This window comes from Lissotriton vulgaris, chromosome 3_1 (assembly GCF_964263255.1).
Source record: "Lissotriton vulgaris chromosome 3_1, aLisVul1.2, whole genome shotgun sequence".
NCBI classification, from domain to species: Eukaryota; Metazoa; Chordata; class Amphibia; order Caudata; family Salamandridae; genus Lissotriton; species Lissotriton vulgaris.
Genome location: NC_141689.1, coordinates 2,020,843,227 through 2,020,856,112, shown reverse-complemented (window position 1 = coordinate 2,020,856,112; position 12,886 = coordinate 2,020,843,227). Strand labels below are relative to the sequence as shown.

Here is a 12,886-nt window from a genome sequence, read left to right as displayed (position 1 = left end):
TAAAAGAGTGGAGCTGAGGGAAGATCCCTGAAGAACACCACATATCAGTTTCTTGGTCTCTGATGCGAAGGGTCGCAGCCTAAGCCCTTGAGTTCTTCCAGTGAGGAAGGAACAGATCCATTTGAGAGCAGATCCTTGCATTCCAATCTTGTGAAATCTTTTGATGAGAGTGTTAGACAGTGTTGAAGGCCGGAGAGAGGTTGAGCAGGATGTGGGCCGCTGTTCCTCCTAAGTCCAGGATGTTTGGCAATGAGGTATGTGGTTCTTTCTGAATCCTGAGTGTGTGTTGTCTAGAAGATGGTGAAGTTTGAGGTAGGTCGTGAGTTGCTTGTTAATGGCTTTCTCAATCCCTTTCATGGATAGGGGAGCAGGGAGATGGGTCAGAAGACACTCAGTTGATTCAGGTCAGCTGTGGGCTTCATGAAGAGGGCGTTGATTAATGCAACTTTCAATTCATCCAGAAAAATGGGGACTGCCATGATGGAGGTGTTGATGATGTGGGTCAGATTGTAGCTGTGGTGGGGGCATGAGTTTGTTATGCCTTTGAGTGGATGGTCTGTATGATCGCCGCTATGTTGTTTCTGGTGAGGGTTGTCCATATGTTCAGGTGGCCGCCTTGGTTGGTGGTGGATAGGTTAGTGATACGTTCTCTGGGGTTTGGGTTGGTGTGTGAAGCTGCTGTAGATGTTTGAGATTTTGCTGTTGTGGAAGTTGGGTAGGTTGCGGTAGAGTGTTGGAAGGCTGCTATGTTGTTGAAAGGGGCAAAGGGTGAGGTGAAATCCTTGATGATTGAAAAGATCTGCTTGCAGATGTTGCAGCTTCCTTCTATACTGTCCACTAGTGCTTTTTTCTTGAATACATGCAGCATTTTACTAAAACCAATGTTTCTGGCACATGGAGTAAGAACATGTAACAAGGCCACCACCTGGTGTTCACCGTAACTGAGCCGAAGGAATTTGCGAAATTTGGCAAATATATCAGCCTCATGCAACAATGCAGTAAAAGGGGCACTCAAGAGGTCACATTGCCCAGGAACTGATCGACCACAGCAGTGCACGTACAGGTTGTACCAACAGCAGGCTAGTGCAGCTGATTCTCCAGCCGCCCTGTAACCACCAGGAATTCATTGTCTGCTCTGGTAGTTTGCAGAATAATCTGTGGGGCTCAGCAACAGAACTGCCCGTACCGTTGGCGTTTATTCTCTCCTTCGCGCCATCCCGTCAGTCCCAGCCTAAAGGAACTTTTCATTTTAGTACTGCCCAGCAAGCGTAGGATCACTTCAGTCCACACCCGCCTGTGATAACGCACTTTAATGCTGAGTTTGCACCCCCTCTTCTTTCATTTTATGATCCAAAGCTGTTTGTACTGTTCCCCTCCCTTAGGTTTACTACCTGAATCCCCCTAAAGAGCTTTTGCAACGTATTTTTAAATCTCTAATTAATTATCTAATTACTGGTTTTATGTATAACAGGTTTTACTGTCTAATGCTCACTAATGTTTCTTTTTAAAAACAATTGTGAACAATTTAATTACAATGAAGTATTACTCAGTAGTGCTTTTTTCTTGGTGTCTCCAATTTGCTGGTGATAGCATCAGAGTGCAGCTTTTTAGGTAGTTCTGTTGGTGATGTTGAGGCGGGCTCTCCATTTCCTTTCTAGCTGTTTGCATTGTCGCTTGGTGTCTCGAAGGTCTTCTGTGTAGCAACTGGCCTGCTTGTTTGATCTACAATGCTTGTTGGGTTTGATAGGTTTGAGGGGGTCCGCACATTTCATGATCTAGTTGTTGATGTACTTGATGAGGTTATCTGTAGGGGCTAGGCTTATCATAGCCGAGGGTGCTGAGCCAATCTGCTTCTGTGATTTTGCTCCATCTGTGGCTTGGAGTGCTGAACTTGGTGGAAGTGATGATTTGAGGTGTGTTGATTTGTAAGTGGATGATGGAGTAGTCAGTCCATAGTGAGCTGTGTGATTGAGTTGTATTTGGTGCTGTCGCTTGTGGTGAAGATGGGTCCCGTTTATGTACTGCAGTGTGTTTCGGTTCTGTAACGAGCTGGGTGGGTCCGATGTTGCTCAAGGTTTCAAGGAGTGCTGTGGAGCAGGAGTAGTTTCGGTCTTCCAGATGAAAGTTGAGGTCGCCAAGGAGAATGTACGTTGTAGAGTGAATGGTGAGGGTAGCGACAAGGCTGGTGATGAGGTTGGTAAAGGTGGCTCGGGGTCCGGTTGGCTGGTAGCCGAGTGTTCTATCCTGGGTGTATTTTCCAAAGATTTGCAGCTTGAAGTGCAGGTGTTCCATGAATGGGGTAGCATTGTCTGTGGATGTTGTGCATCTGATGGATTCCTTGTAGATGATAGCGAGTCCTCCTCCTGGTTTGTGAAGGCAGTCCTTTCGAGCTATCTTGTAGCCTGCTGGGATTGCTGTAGCAATGTCGGGAGCCGATGAGAGGCTGAGTCAGGTCTCTGTGGTGAAGAGGATGTCTGGCGTGTATGCTGCTTAGAAGGCCTCTTATTTCGGTTGTGTGTTTGCTGGATGATCATGTGTTGAGGAGCATGCATGCGAGTGGGAGTTGGCATATGGTTTGCAAATGGGTGTGGAGTAGGGTGGGAGTGTTGGCGTTGTTAGTGCTTATGTGGTGTGTCTGTTGGGAGATGGGTGTTGAGGGTGTTAATAACTGTGTGGGAGGTGGGTGCATGACTGCTGGGGAACCTACGGTGGGTACAGGTAGAAGCTCCTACAGTGGTCTGTTGCGGTGCTGCAGCAGTTAGGGGAACAGTGTCTGTGGTCTAGTGACCTAAGGAGTGCTGAAGAGTATCGCTGGGTGGTGATCTTCCCAGGGTTGATGGGGGTGGGCACGTTCCAGGCATGGACAGGAAACAGACACGCTTGCATTTGGCGCGTCAGTGGCTCACCCGCTGCACATCCGTGATGCAGCTGTCATTAAGATGTCCTGGGAGGGGAGAGGAATTCAGGGTGCCATGATGTAATTTCCTGTGCTGATGAGTGATGAAAAATGAAGACCTCTTTCTTGGCTTCTTCTTTTAAAGACGGTTTTGGCGGGAAAACCAGTAGTTGCTTTCTGTCCAGATGGATGATGGAAAATTTTGGGATGTTTCTTCCTGTACTGGTGGACAATGGGAGATCAGTGATATCACTTCCTGTGCTGATGGGTGATGGTAAATGAAGTCCTCTTGCTTGGCTTCTTCTTTTAAAGATCTTTAGGGTGGGAAAACCAGTTATGTCACTCCCTGCCAGCAGTTGAAAAGTGATGCTGCAGGCAGTGGGGCACAGTCAGTGAGTGTAGGGGCGGGGTCAAAGGTGTGGCTTAAGAAACTAAATATTCTGTACTTTTTTGTGGTCTTTCAGCTTCCGGTAGCTACATATGAAATAACATGCAGCTTAAATGAAAAATAAATTTAAAAAGTTGTTACTCAGTGGGAAATGCACTATTGTACATTATGAAGCCTCTATTAGTTAATGCGCTGCAGAGGTCTGTGTGTAACCAGAGAGCCACAGAATGAAATCTTGGTTGGTTCAGTGGAAAATAGCAACTTGTGTGTTTTTAGTGCTACGAGGTCACAGTCTGTGATAGAAAGCACTGTGAATATGTAAGACAAGATTTTAAAATTGAATTACACACAGTATAAAATAGACTGCTACAAAATGCACAAAAAGGTTTAAGATAAAATTGTACTTCCCAAAAATTGATTTTAGGAATACTCAGACTGTACGTGATGCATTTTTTTTGTTTGGCATAACTGTGCATTCAGCACCTCGTCGGGGGTAGTAAGCGCTATATAAATACAATTGTAATTAAAAGTATGCACATTACAGCTCAGTTAACTCTTTCCATTACCATTCAAAAAGAATAAATCTTTATCATCACAAAGCTTTCATTGATTTGATCAATTAAAACCAGTACCACCTCCCAAGCATCCTTTACATTTGCAGAGTACCCTTTACAGGTTCAGATTAACTCGTTGCACACATTTGCATTTCTTTCAGGCAAGCAGGCACCCTGGCAGGAAGGCTTGTTTAGCTGTCTGGCCCGCTTCGGTTTCACAGTACAGGAGACTCGCTGAATGACACTTCAGCTGAAGCATTTAAACTATCAGAATGAACCATCCCGGGATGATTGTCTTTTTACAAAAAGTAGGGACAATTTTTTCATAAATCAAAAAAGTATGGACATGTTGTGTTCCTCTAATCCTACTCACTTCAGCCTCTCCTTCCTGTCCAGATGGGTGATGGGAAATTCTGAGATGTCACTTCCTGTACAGGTGGATAATGTGAAACCCAGCGATGTCACTTCTGTGCTGATGGATGATGAGAAACAAAGTCTTCTTGTTTGGCTTCTTTTAAATATGTTTTCGAATGGAAAACCACTAGTGTCTCTTCCTGTCCAGATGGATGATAAGGAATTCAGTGATGTCACTTCCTGTGCAGGTGAATGATGGGAGATCCAGTGATGTCACTTTCTGGGCTGATGGATGATGAGAAATCCATTCTCTAACTGGACTTTTAAGTACAGTTCTAGTTATACAGTGATCACTCACTTGGAGTACAGATCTACCTGCTAACCCACATAGGCGTGCCAGAGACTACTGGCTCATGCAAAATGAATGACTGACGTTTGCCAAAGCCTTGGTAGAGAGTGTTCTAGTCACAGTTTTAAGCACCATTTTAAACTAGTTAGCACACAAGGGTTTTAATTTTCTATTATCTGAATATTACAAATCATTCATTCAAGACCTTTCCTCTCAACTTGCACTGTTTTCAGAAATGGCCATTGTTTTTGTTGACCTTCCTCTATTGGAGCCACTTTCAGGAACACGTTCATAGCACACTGTTGTAGATCTGGATGGAGTAACTGGAGCTCGTATTTGAGTTATAATTTATCATTTAAATTGATATTTCTGAGGTTGCCCTCATTCAGTGTTTACACATGTAATAGAGAAGATTGAGGTACTTGAAAATTCCTATCTTCTGTGGTAGAAGATAAACCTGTGCAGCAGAAATAATGTGTAATGTACAGGAAAACAATTTGTGACTGTAAAAAAGACCTTTGATTGAGCCATTACTCCTGTTACCTCAATTGTTTCTGCCAGAGCTTTACATATTCCAATTTTTAATATCTCATCCTCTCGTTGTAGGAAATGCAAAAAAAAGAGTTCTCTTCACTTTGCACTCCAGACATCGAGCTTTAGTTGAACTTGCTGATGTCAGTGCATTAAGTAGAGCAGGGTATTCTATGTTGTACTTTGTTTAGCACTAATCAACTGTCTAATACTTCTGGTGAGTAATATGTCTGTTAATCTCCTTGCCCTTGTGCTTGGCTTTGATGTCTCCATAGAATCCCACTCTTTTCCCTGTAAGATGTTTTTAAAGGTTCCCTAATTTTGGTTAGTTTATTGTCTATCTGTGGCTTATCTTTGTTTCTGTGCTCTGATCTCTGTGGCATCCCATCCCCTTCCAACTCCTCAGGGGACGTATTATGCATAGTCTTTGTTTGTGCCCGGCACACCCTTTCAAATGTGCGCCAGGCGCAAACAATGACAATGAGCACTATTAGGGTGTATGCGCTGCCCCTAGGGCAGCCGCAAACTCGTGCTGCCTGAGGGCAGTGCATGCACTGTGAAACACGGAGCAGCTGAGGGCTTCTTGGCCTCTGCGCCTGCGTCTGTAATATGGCGCGGGTGCAGAGTCAAAGGAATTCCCTCATTTGCATAGGGCACGCCCTTATGCAAATGAGGGAACCCCTCTGAAGGTATCGCTGGCACTTGAAGTGTGCCAGCACTATCGGTATTATTGAAGGGGACGTACAAGGGTCTGCTGCACTTATTGTTATACGGGCCCAGAATGTAGTAACCTAGTGTTGTGTGAAATGGAAAGATGGGTGTCTGTATGTATTAGAGAGTGCGCTTCAGTGCACACGCAGAGGAAGCTGAATGAGAGGATTGTAGATTAGACTAACGGCCATGAATGCTGATTGATATGGGCCTAGACAGATTATCCACATTAAGGCATTCGATTTTCCCTGTGCCCATTCTAGCTTTGCTCTCTCATTAATGTGAAGCATAAAAGAAACAGTCTTCATTCTTAATGCTGTGGAAAAATTCAGTAAATAACATACTGTTGATGTGCAGGATATACCCAGAAGTGTGATATAGCCAAACTTAAATTTCAATCACAAGGGAAAAATAAGAGCCTACTGAACGAGAAGGGGAAAGCCAAGCAAATCTATTTAGGATGGAAGAATGAGCTGTGTGGCTATGTAAATCCCATTTGTAGCATATTATAGCCCACTGTCGTACAGAACTGCTGCTTTCTTGAATATTTGTTTGGATAATGTTAATATACATCATAGTCCTTGTGTTTTGTGTGTCGTGTGGTGTATTAAGTGTGTTCACTTAGCATAAATGCACTAGGCCTGAAGTTGTAGAAGTAATGAGAATTAAGAATTCAGAGCTTCCAAAATACTTCAGTTGAAAGCATTGTTTTCAGCTTGGATTTGTAAACCGGGTGTTCGAGCAAATAGACCTCCATCTGCTGTTTGGAAATAGTAAGAAGATGATTTATGGAAGATTATGCATATTAAATACTACTTATCAGAAAATGCAGTTGTTTGTGTATATATGTATTCTCGGGTGGGGCCCCCTGGGTTTACCCTATATAAGACTCAAAAGCTCCTCTGGTAGGTTTGTTGGATTCTAAATACCCCTTAACTCGTGTAAGTACAACTCAGAGGAGGGACTGGGAAATATCTGTCAGTATTCATTATCTCTGCAGAGTCAGAATTTGATTTTGCTATCTATGGATAACTAACTACTGGGAATGCATTCAAAGTTACAATTAGTAATGCACAACAGATTTGAATAGTGTGAACTTGGGCACTCCAGCATATGAGCAAAATAGAAACTGAAATTGCCCAAAAAAACAAAAAAAAAGTTTAGCCCTGGATTTCCCACACAGTTTATTAGGTCATAAGTCAGACTAATTAAGCCATGTGGAATTCTTGCAATCCCAATTCGGGTGCAACGACAGTGAAAAGTGAGTAAATCAGATGTATGAGCAAGCATTGATAGTTTTAAGACTTGATTGAGGATCAGTGAACGTATTTGGGGTCACATGAAGAGATTGAGGCTTAAGTTATTAGTTCTCAGATGAGGACCTCTCAAAGTGTGGATCAGGGTGCTATGGGTGTGGGGGAGCGGGGGTTAAAGGAGGATTAGAAAACACGGTGTCAAATGTTCTGGTGTCTGTTAAGCAAACTAATTTAGCTTTTTGGAGAGTGAGGGTGTTAAGGGCAGGAAGGCTGCCCTTTCAAAGACTCGCTCATGTGGTCCGTATGTATGTATAGGCATTCTTATATAGCGCATTGACTGTCACCCGACGGGCATCCTGGCGCTTAGACTGTTATGACACATACATGATGTTTCCAGCAACCGATCCATTTACATTGTTCTAGGGAACAGGTAAGTTTTCAAGGCTTTCTTAAAAGAAGGGAGGTCTTCCAGACCCCTCAGGCCCAGTGGAAGGGAATTCCACAGTCTCACTGCGGTGAACCTGAAGGACCGACCACCCATCCGGGGACCTCAAAATCTTGGGTACAACTACCAAGTACGCCGAGGCTGACCGGAGTGATCTAGACGGGGTGTACTAGGAGAAAAGATCCTGCAGAGGGGACGGACCTTGTCAGTGAAGAGCCCTAAATACCAAGCACAAAGCTTTAAAATCAATCCGTTGAGAGACTTGCAACCAGTGAAGGTCCCTAAGTGCTTTGGCAGAAGAGTCAAGGCGTCGGCGCGACAGTGCCAATTTGGCGGCGAAATTCTGTACGCGTTGCAATTTTCCCATCAGTGTAGCAGGTGCCCCCAGAAGTAGTGCGTTACAATAGTCAAGCCGACTTAAAATTATGCTCCGCACTACCTCTGGTCTAGCCTGCACAGGGAGCAAGGGTAAGATCTTTCGTAGCGAACAGAGCAGTGCCATGCAAGTGGCCACTGTTCTGTTCACTGATACGTCTAGCTGCAAACTGGAGCTAAACATCAACCCCAGGTTTCGGATGGATTCAGCAGGCAGGCTAGTACCTTGAAAGTCAGGAGGCCAAAAATCCTGTGGGAGAGGCCTAGGGGTACGATCCATGGAGCAATGCAGCACCTCGGTTTTCGATCTGTTAAATTGCAGGGAGTTATTGCCCAGCCATTCTGCCGTGGTGCTCATGCAACGATGGAAGACCTCCTGTGACACCGCCTCCTTACCCTCAAACGAGAAGATAAGTTGGATGTCGTCGGCATAATTGGTGACTGCTATGCCAAAAGATTTTATAAGCATGATCAGGGGGCGGAGGTAAATATTGAATAGAATGGGGCTTATGGCTGACCCCTGGGGTACGCCCTGTCCAACCCTCCTGATGTTAGATTTAAAGGGTGGCAGGGCTACCACCTGGTGCCTATGATCGAGGTACGACACCAGCCACTCAAGGGCCAGGCCAGACACCCCAACCTCCGCCAGTCTCCTGATCAGAATTGCGTGGCTGACCATATCGAATGCGGCCGACATATCGAGCAGCACTAAAAAGGCTGCTCGACCCTGGTCGGCACGCGTCCGAAGGTCGTCCAGAACAGTCACCAATGCCGATTCTGTCCCATGTGCTGGCCTAAAACCAAACTGGGCCACATCCAAACAATTAGTGGTCTCAAGAAAGTTGGAAAGATGTTTTGTGACCAGTTTCTCAAGGATTTTAATTGGAAATGGCAGCAGGGAAAATGGCCTATAGTTAGCTGGACAGGCAGGGCCCAGGTTTTCCTTCTTAAGCATTTGGGAAACCACAGCCAGTTTCCAGCAGTCTGGGACCCGTGCCGATCTAAGGGACTGACAGCAAATGGAAAAAAAGTGGGGGAAAAAGCTCTTCCCGAAACAATTTCCAGAATTTAGGTGGAAGAGGATCAGACGGAGAGCCCGAGGACACACCGTCAGCCAAAGCACAATAGTCCTCAAAGGATGGTAGGGGAAAATTGTTCAATCCGGCTAGCTTGACGCCCCCCTTCATGTTTTCAGACGGAGTGTAATTGTGCATAGCCTGGCCAGAAGACGAGGCAAGATTATTTAGGATGGTAGCAATCTTGTCCTCGAAAGATTGTGCCAGCAATTCGCAAAGAGCTGGGGAGGCCGGGAGGCCAGGTCTTTAACGATCTTAAATAGGGCCTGGGACTTGTTCGCAGCTGCCTTCAGTGATTCTTCTAGAAATCTGGCTTTAGCAAGCTTGATCTGGACTTTATAGGTCGCCAATGCCTGTTTAAAGAGGACTCCATGTGATTCCAGATATTGTTTTCTCCAGGCACGCTCAGCCTGTTTACACTGAAGCTTAAGCTGCCGAAGTTCTTCTGAGTACCATGGTATAACAAGATTAGTCCTAACTCTGATTTTACGCATCGGAGCCAAGGAGTCTAGAGAAGCCAAGATTCGCTGACAGAGAGTCTCGTAGCTCACGTCCACAATAAATCCCAGTATAAAGCCGTCCGGAAGCAAAGTAGGCAGGGTAGATTGTTTAATGAGTTTAGACCATTGTCTACCCATCCTAGTACCACCCACACTACCTTTCTTTGCTATAGCGGCTGTACATGAGAGAGAAAAAAGGACGAGAGCATGGTCCAACACTGAGGTAGGACGTCCCTCAGAGACACTTGACATACGTCGGCGAAAAGCGGATCAAGGGTGTGACCCTTTGAGTGGGTTTGGGAGAGTACGAGCTGTTGTAACTCAATGTTACGGCAGGCTTGGACCAGCTCTACGAAAGCCGAGTTCGTCGGTCCCTCTGGCCAAAGATTGAAATCCCCTAGCACCATCAGCCTTGTGTGGGAATGAGAGAGGTCATAGATTAAATCTATGAGCTCAGACACAGCCGATAACGTACTAGCCGGGGGTCTGTAGCATAACAGCCCAGTTTGTAACACACCTCCCTGACCCTTTATAGAAAAGCCCAGCAGTTCACATCCATAGAAGACCTTGATGTTGAGCTGGGAGAAATCTAGTGTCTCCCTAAAGATTAGGCCGACTCCACCTCCTCTGGTCCCCACCCTAGGATTATGTATTATTTTGAAACCAGGGGGGCAGGCTGTCCCCAGTTCCACCGAACTAGTCACTGTGGTCCAAGTCTCTGTCATGAAGAGTACGTCCAGGTCGTAGGACTCTATGAGTAGCGCAATTTCTTCACAGTGCTTGATGAGAGATCTCACGTTCAGCAAGCCGCAGGAAAAGGATTCTGGGTGCCTACAAATGGTATTATGCTTACAGCTAGGGAGAGTGTCGGAATTCAGGCTTACCAGTTTGTCACGGGAGTATGATAATATGGCTCGGTACCGAGAGGCAGAGTTTCCGGCGCCCGGCGTGTCCTGTGCACGAACGGGCGCAAACAGGCTTACCTCTGACGCATTTCCGGCGATCCGCCGGCACGCCCGCTGCGCGCCTACGCTGCGCGCTTTAGAGTCAGCCATCTTAAATAGCCGTACACACGGGAGTCCTGCAATAAGATCACTAGCCCCCCAACCAAGATGGCGCCTGCTATTCGGCACTCCCTGGTTCCCTCACCTAAGATGGCGGCTACAATCACCGCGTTGCGATGTCCCCAAGAGCCCAAGGTGCCCTGAAGCGCTCTAATTCCCGCGAAATGCGGGGTGAGGTCACAATTATGGTGCAGGTAAGAGCTATTCTAAGTGTAGCCCCCCAATTACAAGCTAAGGAAAGGTTGCGCCTGGCGCCAAGAACGTTAGCGCGAGCGCGCAGTAGAGCAGGTAGTTTTAAAAATGATTAAAAACAAACAATGCAGCAACAGATACTTCAGCTCGCGATGGTCAAGTAAGTCTGACCTGTCGATAAGGAAGTTCCGCTGTTAAGCCCTTTCCAGACACGGGAGTCCTGCAATAAGATCACTAGCCCCCCAACCAAGATGGCGCCTGCTATTCGGCACTCCCTGGTTCCCTCACCTAAGATGGCGGCTACAATCACCGCGTCGCGATGTCCCCAAGGTGCCCTGAAGTGCTCTAATTCCTGCGAAATGCGGGGTGAGGTCACAATTATGGTGCAGGTAAGAGCTATTCTAAGTGTAGCCCCCCAATTACAAGCTAAGGAAAGGTTGCGCCTGGCGCCAAGAACGTTAGCGCGAGCGCGCAGTAGAGCAGGTAGTTTTAAAAATAATTAAAAACAAACAATGCAGCAACAGATACTTCAGCGGGCGATGGTCAAGTAAGTCTGACCTGTCGATAAGGAAGTTCCGCTTTTGAGCCCTTTCCAGACACGGGAGTCCAGCAATAAGAACACTAGCCCCCCAACCAAGATGGCGCCTGCTATTCGGCACTCCCAGGTTCCCTCACCTAAGAAGGCGGCTACAATCACTGCGTCGCGATGTCCCCAAGGTTCCCTGAAGCGCTCTAATTCCCACGAAATGCGGGGTGAGGTCACAATTATGGTGCAGGTAAGAGCTATTCTAAGTGTAGCCCCCCAATTACAAGCTAAGGAAAGGTTGCGCCTGGCGCCAATAACGCTAGCGCGAGCGCGCAGTAGAGCAGGTAGTTTTAAAAATGATTAAAAACAAACAATGCAGCAACAGATACTTCAGCGCACGATGATCAAGTAAGTCTGACGGTATTCCACATAGACATGAGTCAACCATGAGGCACAGTATTCGAGAAGGGTCAAAGAACCAACATATTATATGGTGCAATAGGCTTTCAACATTCTTATTTGTTTGAGAATAACTGACTTGTATTAATGGTAGATTGACTAGCATAATTTTTTTAATTTTTATGGGAGGTAAAGTGAACAGGAAGCAAATAACTATTTAGATTCAATGGAATGTTTTTATTTCTTGAAAAATGTTAAATATATTAACTTTACTGGAAGACCTTTCATCATATTAAAAAACTAACCAATCCTCTTTATTTTGGTCAGAGATCTCCACCAGAAACACATTGTCAAATGCCTTGAAAGATCTCTCTGTGAAGCTCGCTTCAGACTCGTTGGTGCTCAGCATTTCCCACAGCTCCTTGTACGTGTGGCCTAACAAGAGCATCACTAGTACTCCTACAGAGCTGAGCGATGACTCCGCCTGCAAGGACATCATGCAATTTATTCAGTGAGTGTAACTGAAAACCTTCCCTCATCCATCTCAGAAACTGCTATGGCTCATTCACCATGTAAATTACTGTTTGTGTTGAACATTTCAGTGTTGAGGAAGATGAAACCAGACGAAAAGCAACAAAAAAGAAGGACAAGCAGCCCCACGATATGGTAAATGCTTTATTCAGTTTTACTGTCCGTGCTATGTGTTGTTCGTTTTCTTATCCCATTTTTATTATTCTATAGTCTTAGGATTGAAATGCCAAATAAATGCTGATGATGGCCTTTAAGCGCCCGATGAACAAAAGGCAGAGTTGCCATCCAGGACCACCTTTACATCCTTGGTTACATTGAACTGGACTCCAGGAGCTCAATACTACTTCTAAGCATTTCTTTAATCCAGAGGTTTCTGATGAGCCGCCAACAAATAAGGAAAGGTTATTTTTTTTTTTATTTATTTATTTTTTTTTTTTTTGAAAAACCTTTATTCAATAAAGAAGGAGATACATGCGCAGGCCCACAACCATCATGGCCGGCCGCAAAAGCAATCAATAAAACAGGAGAAATTGAAACCAATCAGGAAACAGAATATAGCAAGGTATACCAGATGCGGTTGCGGGGCTCGCAAACAGGATATGAGGTTTTCATTTTAAATTTTGCAAAAGAGTAGGGGCTGCAACAACAAGGGCATCGCACCTCACAGGATAGGAGCACAAAGAGAACAATTGGGACTTACCCCAATTACAGTCGGAGATAGGCTAGAGCCAAAGCGACT

The 12,886-nt window shown here is 45.4% G+C and overlaps 1 protein-coding gene across 1 annotated transcript in view; it reads left to right on the top strand.

The window, feature by feature from the left end:
- The window catches only part of UFSP2 (UFM1 specific peptidase 2), a 218,585-nt gene that overhangs the window by 16,150 nt on the left and 189,549 nt on the right, over nucleotides 1–12,886 (top strand). The window contains exons 3-4 of the mRNA XM_086962505.1: nucleotides 11,944–12,127; nucleotides 12,219–12,282. Of these exons, the coding sequence (XP_086818631.1) occupies nucleotides 11,944–12,127; nucleotides 12,219–12,282 (248 nt within the window). The remainder of the gene's footprint in view (nucleotides 1–11,943; nucleotides 12,128–12,218; nucleotides 12,283–12,886) is intronic.